At 46.4% G+C, this 13,621-nt stretch overlaps 1 protein-coding gene across 3 annotated transcripts; it reads right to left on the reverse strand.

The window, feature by feature from the left end:
• Positions 1-615: 615 nt before the first annotated feature.
• Positions 616-13,168, reverse strand: tdrd3 (tudor domain containing 3). 3 transcript variants are annotated; one of them, XM_083691493.1, is made up of 14 exons: positions 12,976-13,168; positions 12,117-12,201; positions 11,911-11,976; positions 9,735-9,871; positions 7,416-7,557; positions 7,081-7,152; positions 6,447-6,596; positions 6,041-6,232; positions 5,066-5,282; positions 4,611-4,739; positions 2,637-3,817; positions 2,278-2,403; positions 1,605-1,736; positions 616-899 (listed from the first exon to the last, which is right to left on the reverse strand). In XM_083691493.1, the coding sequence occupies exons 1-13, from the start codon at positions 13,011-13,013 to the stop codon at positions 1,629-1,631; spliced, it is 2,643 nt and encodes an 880-aa protein (XP_083547619.1). In that variant the 5' UTR covers positions 13,014-13,168; the 3' UTR covers positions 616-899; positions 1,605-1,628. The 3 variants fall into 3 exon arrangements, with proteins under 3 accessions (XP_083547619.1, XP_083547618.1, XP_083547620.1); XM_083691492.1 differs by having other exon boundaries at positions 9,735-9,895; XM_083691494.1 differs by lacking the exon at positions 1,605-1,736 and having other exon boundaries at positions 9,735-9,895.
• Between the last annotated feature and the right edge of the window lie 453 nt (positions 13,169-13,621).

The following is a 13,621-nucleotide window of genomic DNA, read 5'->3' on the forward strand; positions in this document are numbered from 1 at the left end:
CGTTAGATTGGTTTCCATATTACTGACTAACGATCAATTATTCAGCTCTGCTCTGTTGGAGCCAAGGCCGGAAAATAAAACAAATCCTTTCACTGGCCATATAGAATGGCAGATGACCCCTCCCTCGAACCCCGGCGCCTTTGTCCACTAGACCCCGACGGGCTGAAACTGAAATTGAAGTGAGGCGGAGATTGTTTCTTGATGTGTAAAACGTGTCCCTCCGTGGGAGTCCATAAGTAGCTAGCCTTACCGCACGCCGCCTGCCATGCCTGAAGAGAGCTAGCGCCAGTCCCTTTTGTAATCTGCAAAATGATATCTCTCCTTCCGCAGCATCTCTATTACAGGCGGATGAGATCATCTTACCCACTGGACACGCTCCAGTGAACGCTACAAATGAGCTGGAGCTGGGAGCTTCCAACCAACGTACTCCAGGAGGAGAGAGATGATCAGCACTAACATAGTAGGCACAGTCCATAAAACATGACCGTTTTGGAATTAAGCAAATAAAACAGCCTTTTAGCTTGAGCTGAGAGGACATTACATTGCTAGCCACATTGCATGGTGACTTATAACTCACATAAAAAACAAACAAATAACACAAAACAAGGTCCATACACTTTTTTTTTAATTATTATGATAATCAACTATTTTACAAATCTTCACCATGTACAGAACAGTACAGTTAGTACAGCAGCCTTGACCATTAGAAAGTACATAAGAGTCCATGACAGATGGTTTCTGCACTTTGTGCAAGCCCTTTGGAGAGTAAGTTCCACACTTCTTGATATGGACAGTTGAGGAAAGGTTGTGCATCATTCGTGGAGGTGAGATGGCATCTCAGCTGGGACAGGTGAGTTGGATCATTTGCGTCGACCTCTGGGTTCCTTTTGAGGCTCAGTCTGAGAGAATACAGAGAAACAGAGAGGGAGTGTGTGTGTCAGTTAATGCATCCTTCCATCTATCCATACTTCACACTGTTTTGCTCAGGAAGGATAAATCTCTTGCATAAAATACAGTCCTGCCAATGGATATATTGACACCCCTCTTGACAGCCAGTATTACTCATTCTCACGTACAAACACACACCTTGTTAACATTTAAGACTCTTAAATGGTGGTAGCTCATGGTAACACCTGACTATAGCTGTAGCTCTAATGTCTAATTAGGGCACTGTTGCGTGACGGTATTGCCTGCGAGCTGAGTAGGAGCAGAGAACACTCTCACTGTAAGTGATACCAGCTGTAAGAGGATACCGGCCTGCTGTGGCATATTCACTTCATTCACAAAACTGATCATGAATATTGGATTGGAATGACCAGAGCAGGAGGGACGTTGTCCAATCAAAATTGAAGCGATAGCCCGATCAATATGGATGTTGTTTTGTTCCGCAGACTTTAGCGATAACCGGGGGAAAGCAGGGAAAACATTCAAATGGAAACACCAACAACTTGTCATCTCTGTTCCCTAACATCACTTCACTTTTATAATAGGACACTGTAAAACAAACAACCACTCTCTACTCGCAATGTACTGGTTCCATACACCGTCAATGGATAGGCTGCTAGTGTGTGGGCGGTGTGTTCCTGATGTCCCAGACTGTTTACCTGGCCTGGTGTAGGTACCGGCCTTCAGTCTCTGGCCCTGGGCGGCTGGTAAATCGGCAGTGATGGTCGTGTGCGTCTAGGCTGCCCGTCTCCCCCGCGCCGGTACTCTAACGAATTCTCATAGTCTTCCTCCTGCCAGGAGACATACATTCGTGGTGGATATATGTGAGATATATATATATATATATATGCGCATATATGAGCCTCGGTGGTCAACCCCATAACAATGTCAGGTTCCTCAGAGAAATCATCATCAACGAACATATGGGAGCCACTGCAGGTGAGAAGGCAACGTCAGGGTTTATCAAAGAAATGACCACAAACGAACTAACTTCAGGCTGACTAAGTCCACTAATAGTAACCTCCATTTTGAGGCCATCCATATCTCTCTGTCATTCGTTGACCATTGAACTGAGTGTGTGGGAGTCTGTAACGAGCGCAAGGGAGAGAGTCTTAGAGGTCCTCGTGTTGGTTGTGTTCCAGGTGGTGCCCATTGTAGCTGGGCTGCACAGATCAGATTGCCGTAACATATCAATGTGGTTTCTGAGATCTTTAACACTTCTCCAGGCGTTGTGAGATCTGCTGATCTGCGCAGCCCGACCATGAAGAAGACCGGACCTCCTGGAACGCAACCATAGGCTGTAAGGAAGAGCTTCACACATGTTGTCCTTACCCAGAAGTCCATGGATACAGGTTTGATGTTGTGTAGCAGGACCTCCTCACAGTTGCCATAGTCACTGAACACCACGACGGCTGTGGAGCCAGAGGGATGCACAGCATCTATCCTGGCACTGTAGAACTACACACGCACACGCACAGACACAGACAAAGACACACGCGCACACAGACACAGATACAGAAACTTCAGTCTTGGAAGTCCCCCTTTAAACACATATTTCTCAACAATTCAATTACATCATTAAAAAGGGTTCTCTGATCTATTTCAGGGACACCAAATACCGGTTGATATTCTTCATTCTGTAAACATCTGAACACTCTTATGGATGTTAAAAAAACCCTCGCTGTTCCTACCTTGTTATCCTCCCAGTAGAGCGCGAGGCACTGGTCTCCTGGTTTCCAGTTGGCTAGTCCTTGAGAAGACTGCTCCAGGGAGTGACCCTGTCCCTGTCCTGACCCTTTACCACCATGACTCTTCACCTGCCCTGTCCTCTTCTTGGGTCCCTGTTGGTTGGAGGAGCTGTTCTTGTTGTGGAGCTCTTCCCTGTTCGCTGGAACTCCTGACGACATCTGTTTGATGGGCCCCGTCCTCCTGTGCTCAGTGTCTCCGTTCTGGAGGAGCGGTGGTGGTGCTGGTGGGGCGCCCCCCTTCGCGGGACGGGATTCACGGGACACCCCCCCCTCCTGAGTCGTGCTGGTAGAGTCCTTTCCCCCCCACGAGTTAGCGTTAGAGTTCAATGGCCCGTTGTCCGCGTAGCGGTCGAAGTTCTCCGAGATGGGTCTGTCGAACTTCCCCCTCCTCCTGCTGCTGTTGGGTTCTGTGTTTCTGCTGTCGGCCCGTTGGTGGTTCTTAGAGAAGTCTGGTACACTGTTGGCCGACTCTGCCATTCTGGGAGTTGGTCCGTTGTCCTTCGGCCCCCTCTTATGGGCCAGCTCTGGTACAGAGTGCTCTCTGGAACCTTGGTGAAAACCACCACCGGCATCTCTGGAACCCTGGTGGGAGCTTCCGGAATGATCCATCTGGTCTCTGGCCTCTCGAGGTTCTCTGGTCTTTCGAGGTTCCCTGGAGCGCGGGTATGTCGAGGAGGAGAAGGAGGAGAACATAGAGGACGATGAGGTGTTTCCAATCGCGGCCTCCCTCGGTTCTCGCCTGTCGTTCTGCCACTTCTCTGGACCACTGCCACGAGGACCTCTCTCTCTCTCCAGACCCCCCCCTCTCTCCTGGCCTCCCCCTCTCTCCTGACCGCCCCCTCTCTCCTGGCCCCCCCTCCACTGCTGGGCTGGGGCTGGAGCAGGGGTAGGTGCGGGGGCAGGGATGGAGGAAGGGGAATCCTGGCCAGGTTTGGGGAACTCTGTGTCCCTCTGGAAGCGGGGGGGTCTGTCGTTCCTGTCGTATCTGTCGTTCCTCTGAGACGGCCTGCTGCTGTCGTTCCTGGAGGGGTACCTGGACTGGGACTGGTCTTTGGAGAAGTACTCTGCGTTGTGGAAACTCCCTTTGAAGTCCTGGTGTTTCTGGGTGGGCTGACACTTTGGTTCTGGAGGAAACAGATACAAAAAATAAGCTATATTGAGGATAAAAGTTGTGGTGGAAAGGTATGCTTTTAATAAAATCAAATAAAACATTAAAAACCCACACAAGCACATGATGTGTTAAACGAAATGGCAAACAAGTAAAAAATGAAATGAAATTCCCTGTCCCTTGGTCTTGTCCATTTGGCTGTGTCGCAACCATATGTCAGTGTGCTGCTCCCCCTCCCTCCCTTGCCAACACAGGCAGGCTGATGTCAGGGACTTAAGGCAGGCAAGACTGTTGCTAAAACTGCTTAACTCCCCTGCCAGCAGAGATCAGCCATCTGTCTAGCTACTGGGTGAGTGGGATGAGAGCAGACCCACAGCACCACAGGCTTGTATGAGCGCGTTTGCGTGTGTGTGTGTGTGTGTGTGTGTATGTGTGTATTAGTTACAGGCCACAGGCTACTGTGTTCAGCTCTGTTTAACAAATATGTCAACAGAGACCACAGGCAAACGGAACCCATCAGTACTCAATTAAAGTTTGTTTTTAATTAAAACATTGTTGATTACAGATAACATTATGAATGACAGATGAGTAGAAGAATGTTGCCAGAAAGAAAACGCCAAAAATCACACTCGAAAATTACAGGGAAAAACAACAACAACAAAAAAACCACCCCTTTCAAAATGTTTATTGTAAAATTTGGAAAGGGGTGTTTTTGTTGTTGTTTTTTTTTACTGTCATTTTCTAGTGTGGTTGCTTTGTGCATTTCTAACATTTTAAAGTTAAGTAGCCTAGTTATCAGAACCACCTACCTTCAATGGAGAAAGCCCCCATCTTGGATTCCAGGAAATCAAACAGTGTACTGGGTCCAGAGGGCCTTCCTCCTGCCCCCTCCTCCTCATCATCCTCCATCCTAGACCTTCCTCTCCCCCGGCCCCTGCCTGCAGATGAAGACAAAAAGGCACGGCACATGCAGTCACACCCACGTACTGTCTAATGGCGAGGCGCTAGGGCAGACCTCAAAAAGGATGTGATCATTATAGAAAATCCTTTTTACAACTGGAAAAGGATGTCATCATTATATTTGTTTGTTTCAAATGTCTCTTCGGTTTCTTTTTTTATACGTGTGTTTATTCAGATCCCCATTAGTTGTTGCTCTAGCAACAGCAGCTGTTTCTGAGAACCATATATGTCTTTATCATGTTTTACAGCGTCTTCTGTCTGATGAGGAGCCCTGCTTCCCACAGGTGTGTGTGTGTGTGTGTACCTCTAGGCGGGGGTCTGCTGGGCACGACGGGGTCAGGACTGGGCTTTCTGAAGGAGGTGAAGGAGGAGGAGGAGGAGGAGGGGGCGGAGGTTGTAGCTCCAGTCAGCAGGCTGTTGAGAGCAGCCTCAAGGTTGTTGTTATTGTCCATCAATGCCTGCCTGGCCGCCTCCTTATTAAAGCCCATCTCCATGATGTCCCTGAGAGCACGCTCATCCACCTGGAGGGGTGGGGGGTAGATAGAGGGAGGGATATAAGGTGGATGAGAAAGAAAGAGGTTGGTAGAGAAGACAGAAGAATACAGGCAAGAAGAGAAGAGGGATGGGGAGTAACAGATAGGAGGAGGGATAGGAGGAGAGGAAGAGAGGATGAAGACAGAGGGCAAAGAGGAAAGAGGGAGGGCACAGTGATAGTGAAGACCAAATAGGAAAGTGTGTCACATCTGACGGTCCATTCCACATTCCATACGGCATATTAATCCATTGTCCATCACTTGTGCCGCAGATTAAGTGTACTGTAAATGTAACAATGGCCTCCTCAGATTAACCACTTAATCTGGTAACCCCTTCTGCCTAGACACAGTGGGCTGGAGACACTGTCCAATGGGGGTGTGAGAGCATGGGATATACATTACTACAACAACAACAACAACAACAACAACAGTCAATCATCTGTGTAGACACCCAGACAGACTGTGTCCCGACTCTATCATTTTCCCTCAAGTGTGCACTTGTGCACTCCCAAACACAAATATAAAAGTATAGGCTTTACACTCATACTATGCTTTTGAATCCATGTGAAAGTGAAAGAGTGTACGAGTGCACACACACACACACACACACACACACACACACACACACACACACACACACACACACACACACACACACACACACACACACACACACACACACACACACACACACACACACACACACACACACACACACACACACAGTCTTGCAGCCCATCTCTCACCAGCTCCCTGTAGTTCCCCTCAGGTCTGCTGTCTCTCTCGGCCCTCTCCACCCTCTCCTCTCGTCCTTTCCATCCTCCGCCTTCTCCCCTCTCCTCTCTCCTCCGTTGATACGTGTCTCGGTTCCGGTAGGAGGAACCAGTGTTGCTGAGGTTGCCCCCGGCATTGCCCCCTCCACCAAACGTACGTGGACCCTTCAAAGGGGAAACGATACAGGGGGGATAACTGTGAGTCAGAGACATGTTTTCTAGACCACATTTTCGAGTGAAAATGAGGCTAATACAAGAGATCTTGCCGAATTAACTTTAGGAGACGTTTTAAATGGACAAGAGCACTGAAACACCACTTGGCAGCAGCGCGGCTGCTCTAGCCTCCCGGTGTTGGGAGCAGTGAGGACAGTTCCCCCACCTCTTTGCTCTTGGCCACCTCAGCGATGGCCGCTAGCCTCTGCTTCTCAAACTCGTCGTTCTCATCAGCGGTCTTGACCGCGCTGGTGCTCTGCAGCGTCTTCCTCTGGTCCAGGTCTCGGCTGTCCACGGCCTCATTCCTCACGCACTTCTACGGAGAGCACAGAGGGACAAATCTGGGTGGTGGCTCTACGAAACAGATGCTCTCAAATGGAACCGCCCTCAACTTCAGTCATCCATTTTGGGGGACAAACGTTGCGTGACAATCAGGTAGACAATTATGTGGAAATGTAAGGACAGACAGGCTTATCAGCATGTCCTTAGTTTATCTTCATGGTGTGTTTCAGTTTGGAAATGACTGCAAACATGCGTGACAAATATCTGCTGATAAGACAGGGAGATTCACCTGACTAACAGTCTACACTAGACTTGACATGCAAAGGAATGCTTATATCTATGTTTGTGTGTGTGAGAATATAGAATGGCACGTAGGTGCGTGCGAAGGTGCATGCAACATCAAGCGTGCGTTTGTAAGTGGATGTGAGGAGTAATCCTATATAATTAGGTCTACCACCAAACATGAAGGACAGCCTTGGGCCATAAGGTAGAGGAGACTCCACCCACAGACATCCTACCTGTCCAAATGGCACAAAGGGAGGGGGGCCACCCTCAGCACCAATGTTACTCCTGCTGTGTTTGGCCAAACTCTGGAGGTCAAAGGTGAAAAGAGGAGGGACAAGTTCAATGGCAGTGCTAACAGTAGCCCTGAAGCATCGAAACAATAAATAGTGCATCTCAGGTGTAAAAATACTGAAATGTAAAATAATAAGGGCTGGAAATCAAGGTTGGGTAATGCACGATATCACCGTAGGGAAAAGCACTGACGACGGACCGGACCGAAGTCAAGCACACAACAGTTAAAACACACACAGACATTTTCACGTCAACGGTATCGCTCCTCAGTCCTCACCCTTTGCAGTTCCCATTTTTCGACCATGTGATCGACCTCCCCTCCGAGGACGGATATCTTGGCGTCGTCGAGAAGCAGGAGCCCGTTTTTCACAGGAACTGTACCAAGTAACTTTACCTTGGTTCCCGGAGGGGTGTTCAGACTGAAATACAGAGGAACGGTTAGTAAACAAGACAGACAAATAATTAAGCAGCCTTAAGGGTGTTTAAACAAACAGCATAACAAATAGGCGATCAAAGCACTTCAACTGTAAAAGTCAACTGTACACTCATCTGTAATTAAAACTAAAACCGAATCATTATATATCGACGACCCCTGTGGCCAGCGGTGAGTGTGCCAAAACGCCAGCTTACTTGTCCAAACACGTCCCTTCTATCTATGCCTGGACCATTTTCTAAATTACACGCTGCACTGCCAGGGAATGGTGAGACTAGCAGGACTAGGGATAATCCCAGTGCTCACCCACCCCCCTGTTAAATTAACAGCCCCTTCTCAGTGATCAGCCCTGAGCGCGCGCGAGTGTGTGTGTGTGTGTGTGTCTCTCTCTCTCTCTCTCTCTCTCTCTCAAAAAGCACAGGGACTTAGGGATTTCCTGCTACTGATGCAGGACGCCAGAACTGCAATTAGGGATTTCACTCCCGACCCATCGGGCTGGAGAGGGTCCCTTCAGGACTCTGCCTGAAAATGACACTGTGGTGGACAGACATGCTGCGGCAACACTTTCTTTTTCTACCCCAGTCACATACACACAACATTTATTCACCCTCTCTCTCTTATCCATCTCTCTTGCTCTCTCAAAACACACACACACGATCCTGCCTATCATCCATCTTTCTTTCACTCTTCATCACACACACACACACACACACACACACACACACACACACACACACACACACACACACACTCTCTATTACGGCTGTGTTCAACAGTGGTTAGTGTTGTTCTGTGTGTGTGTGTGTGTGTGTGTGTGTTGGGAGGTCTAATAAATGGGGGTCTGTTCTTTCTCTCTCCCTCCTCCTATCAGGGTGGCTCTAGCACGGCCAGCCAGCACTCCGGCCACTCCACCTGTACACTCTGGCCGGTTGCCATGGCAGCCGTCGCCGCTGCCGCTGCTAGGATGGAGACGTAATTAAGACCGGGGATTGGTAGCGGATCAGCCACTGCAGAGTGGAAATTGCAGCGAGGAGAAAAAGAAGGTTTGGGGCGGGGGGTTGGGAGAGGATCGGGGGACAGGGGTGGTGGTCGGGAAGTTCACAAAGTCAAAGGCGTTTGTCTGTCTCTGGGCAAAATGTGTCAGGAGGATATTATTAGGATCTAGCTGCCTATTTCCCAATCCGGAGAGACTTGGAAATAGGGATGTTTTCAATGTTCCGATATGGCAGGGATTTGAGAGGCAAACAAGCGTTCAAATCCCCCCTAATCAAGAAAGCATGGGGCTTAACTCTGCATTAGCCCACAGGTCTCAGTACTGACTGGAGGGGATTGGACAAGTATTCATTGCCGGGCAGAGATTCAAACAGACATGAATATCAAATAATTAATTAATTCAACAACACAATAAGGATGATAGCAATGTCACTCGTGTTGATACAATAATTACCAGGAGGTATATATCCCTTGCGTAACCTATTATGTGGTAATCAATAAATAAAATCATAAAAAAACAACATTTCCATAAGAATGTCTTCTGCGTGACTGTTTGCGCAATGATCAATTCATCTCAAACCAGACTCCCTCCTCTTTGCTGCTATGCAACACAGAGAGGGTTCTTTGCTCCTGCACTCGATACGTCCTCTTTCTCATTCAAGGCAATTAATAATGCTGGAGACCCTTATCTTGTTAAGTAGTGCATCTCATCAAATGGCTGGGCTTAATTCTAAAGCCTACTTGATCTAGAGCTGCCTTTGTGCTCCGAAAAAACAGAAGTGTTGTTTCTTCAGCCAATTAGACATAATTATCAACAGAGCTCTTAATCTACAGATGTGGATCTGAAGAGGGTCGTCACAGGGGCAAACCAAGCTAATTATTACATGATGACGATTACCATATCGTCAAATCATTTAAGTCATCAGATGAATTCAGATTGTAGTTTGACCTGGCAGGACTTGAACATGTAATTGAAAACTGAACTTAAAAAGGTGGCCATTTTTATCAGCTTCTTTCCATCTCTTTCCAATTTGGCAGGGCTTTAACCCAGTAAAATATAAAGTATTCACATTAATGGAAAAAAACATCAATAAAATGCTTTTGGAAAATGCTACCCCTACCAATCGGCTCCAAAAACAAACCCTACTTCCAGTGTCTGTGGGCCCGTACCTGATCTTGGACAAGTGTTTGAATTCGATGGCCACACAGTTGGTGTGTCCGTCTGTCATCTGCAGCCGAAGCATCCTTGGGGCAGTCTGGGACTCCTCATGTTCTTTAGGGGCGGACACGTTCCTCACCTTCAGCACCTGGAGAACGCACGGGCCGTCCACCTGGGAACAAACAGAGAGAACCAGGCTTGTGAGCACTTGTCTTCAAGCCCTTGAAATGAAGACAAAATAGCTCATTTGCATGCTAATCAATTTCAACGGGAGACCATTTTCATTTTTCAGCATGTTGACAGTTATGCTCTCTGACGTGAGATAATGTATTGTCAGAAGGACAGCCTCGGAAACAAACAACCTCATTGGCTTGTTTCTACGAGCCTTGGTTATGTTATTTATTGCATTATGCCTATTTATTGCAGTGCATAATTATATTCTTTCAAAATGAGAATGGCTAGAAGACTTATCCACATGCAGAAGTGTCCTACATAAGCAGTTCTGAACGCAGACAAACAACCTTGTTAGGTTGTCTAAGCAGCCGTTGTCTTGAGTCTCAAATTGACCCATAATAACCATTGCTAATGCTTAAACTACTGCCAGAACAGAATGCCTTTTAAGAGTGGAGATTTTTAAAACAAAGCTGTAAAGTTTAAACGGCTGTATGAAACAAAATTGCTTAAAGATGTGCATTGACCCATTTCAGAGCTCCAGTTTAACTTTTCACATTCTATTGTAGTTTAACAATTACAATTACAATGGATTTTCTGATCTAGTCCATATGGAGGTATGGAGAAATCTATTACCAGCAACACATTTATTACAGACCACACTTTCTTACAGGCTTAAATAATTATCTCCAGGCAGAGAAGCCCTGATGGCTTTCTCTCTGTATTACAGATATGCAGGGACATAATACAGGGTTGCCATAACCTTCTCTGAGCCTGAAGAGAACTGGGGCTTATATAGCCGCACATACAAATTAAATCATTATCTCCCATCATCATCTGTGACATTTTCTCCCTCAGCTTAATTGCAAAGTCCAGACCCAGTGGAGAAGGAAGGAAGTCTGTCTGTCTGTCTGTCTTCACACTCAGTACACCAGCGACATCTAGTGGCCTTTTGAGGGACTTGTTCACTATTATACATCACGGTCCAGTTTGAATTCTTTGAAAATGCATCCTTTCTTCTTCCCTTCCTTGATCCCTGATCTAACTTGACTGCATGGGTAACAGCTGCGTAATGGAGAATTGCTTTGACCAGTCAATTTATTTTTTAGGGAGGGAAGGCCGGTCATCCGAGCGCAATACCTCATTAGCTGCTTTTCGCAGGGCTGCCAAGGCTTACTTGGGCCAGCTAGTGCTCAAAGCCCGATGCTTCGAGCCTAATCAACACGCTTGTATGAATTTCCACAGCTGGGCTTTCTATTCCCACCCCATACAAGTTTGATTACATTCTGCCGTTCGTAAGGTGGCAAACTGAGACACTAACAGCATGTCAAATCGTCCGGTTTCCCAACAGTTTCAGTTAACATAGGCACTTTGTGACAATTGTATTTGTAAAAGTGCTATTCAAATCAATTTGATTGTGTAGTTACAGTGTGTGTTAACTTATGATTATGCTTGCCCACAATGTTCGCTAGCCAACTAAAGCACTTGGATGATAAGATTATCCAGCCATCGCTCTAAACCGTGCCCCTAGATAGAGGAGGCTAACGGCTAGAGTTAACGCACCGAATAGGCCCGGAGTAAGCACCATTGAAGGCCGGGAGTGACTGTGGAAAAGCAATAGGCCTTGGCACGCACTGGCACGCATGGCGTAAACCCTGCTGTGGAAAGCCGGCTATTGTGAACCTGAGGTCCTCTACTTCCATAATAATATGAAAGAACCTTCCAAACCTGTTTGCATCAGCAGATTAAAGTTTTACAAATTGCGATGGGAAGATTCTTTCAAATTAGTATGGAAGTAGAAGACTTCAGGTTCTCAATGAGGTATTGCAATCCAGAATCTGTTAACATTAAGAATGGCCGTAGGGCGACTATGCACCATAGTAGTCAAACCCCTTGGCAGCCACAATAGGCAAGCATCAGACCACACATACGCACAGTCCGCTCGGGCTACAGTGACATGTGCCTTTCTTCAGCCTTGGTCCAATCCACACACACACACACACACACAAAATTCACCTTGTCCACTCTCCCACTGTTGATCTCAGCAGGTAGAAACTTCTTGCCCAGTGGCCTCAGGTCACTCTGTAATGTGTCACAAACAGACAGAGACAGTGGAGTCACGCAGGGGAATAGATGCTCACTCAGCCAGTGGTAGAGTGCCTCAAAACTTGTTCTAAATGAGAAATGGAGTCTGAAGAGTGGGATGAATTTGAGGCACTTACATTAAGTGCAATACGGATAATGTCATTCAGTGAGGGTTTCTCGGCTGTGCCTTTCAATTCTTCGATTCCCTCATCACTGAGGTACCTGTAGGGGAGAGTGGCAAAGAGAAGAGACTCAGATTATATCGTTTTCAATGATAAAGGGCAGTTTACAGGCTTTCAAGTGACGAAGTTTTAACTCAAGTGAACGGAAAAGGGTTGGTAATCCATTGACTCCGCTTTTACTTCTTGAATTGGAATTTCGAACACAGTGGAATTGTGTTGAAAACATAGATGTCGACTGACTACTAGTGGTTCTCTGAAACAGCCAGATCAGCGCTATGGTAGCTAGCTAGTTATGTGAAGGTTACAGCCACTGTTGTTTTGTGCACATCGAAAAGCGTGTCAGTAACAATGCAAATAGTGGAGCACGTAGTCGTAGGCCATGACATCCTTACATGCAAAACAGACTTTATTCGTACGGTAAACATGTAACGTTACTCGTGTTTATTACACCTCATTTGAATACTGAGACGTTTTGATTATGGATAAACCCTCATATATAGTTTGCCGGGTGCGAGTAGCCGAGACATTATCAAAGACAGAGCAAGTGCCAGTGACAGTCACTCGGTTCGGCCGGAGCATGCTCAATTAGCTAGCTAGCTTAGTTCTAACTAGACAAGACACTGAGTCATCGCCACAATGTGAACAAATACCAGAATACAACAATCAATAGCACTTTATACATGATTTAATTTTGCCGCCAGTTACTAGCAAGGCTACGCTAAGGGAATTGGCTAGTAGCAAGTAGCTGGTAATGTGAGTGATCTGTGAAAGCAGCAGCAGTTCTAGCCTAGTAGCTAGGTAGTTGTCTACCCACCAGCCTTCTTTCGTGAGGGATGGTCCTAACTCAGCCATTTTCGCCCAGCTACCGGTGTATCAAAATCAATTCTTGTTAATTTAGGGATTTTCCATGCCTAATAAAACATAATTCATCTCGTTTTATTCAAGCAAAACAGTGAGATTAGCCAGCTAGTCTTAGCTGTCGTCTAAAGAAATGACCTCATGTTTTTGAGACGTCATCGGTCAGAGTTGAATAGTTTACGGGGCGGGGAGAGAATGAAAGGAGAACAGAAGAGCGGTAGAAGGGCATCTCCAGTGGCTGTATGCATGTCCCAAGCGGTATGCGTACAGTACTACTTTTTGCTTTATTTGTTTATTCATTAGAATGTTCAGTTCACAAACATTACAATTCATATAGCGATATTAAAATATATCCCTCTTCCGTGCTTGAAGTCTGATAAGGCAAATCAAGTATGACATTCTGGCATTTTATACATACTCAATTTCGTAAATTTTCACATACTGTAAAACGTTCTAATCTTACATACTGAAAAACGCCTACTAAATAGGTCGCAATATGAGCATTCGGACTATTAGACTCATGAGTCCTCGTCCTTGATCTTGATTTTAAAAGAAATGACTACGTTTCATATTGTTGAACAGACCCCGAAAGCCCTAAAGGA

Source organism: Argentina silus (genome assembly GCF_951799395.1).
Source record: "Argentina silus genome assembly, chromosome: 19".
NCBI lineage: Eukaryota > Metazoa > Chordata > Actinopteri > Argentiniformes > Argentinidae > Argentina > Argentina silus.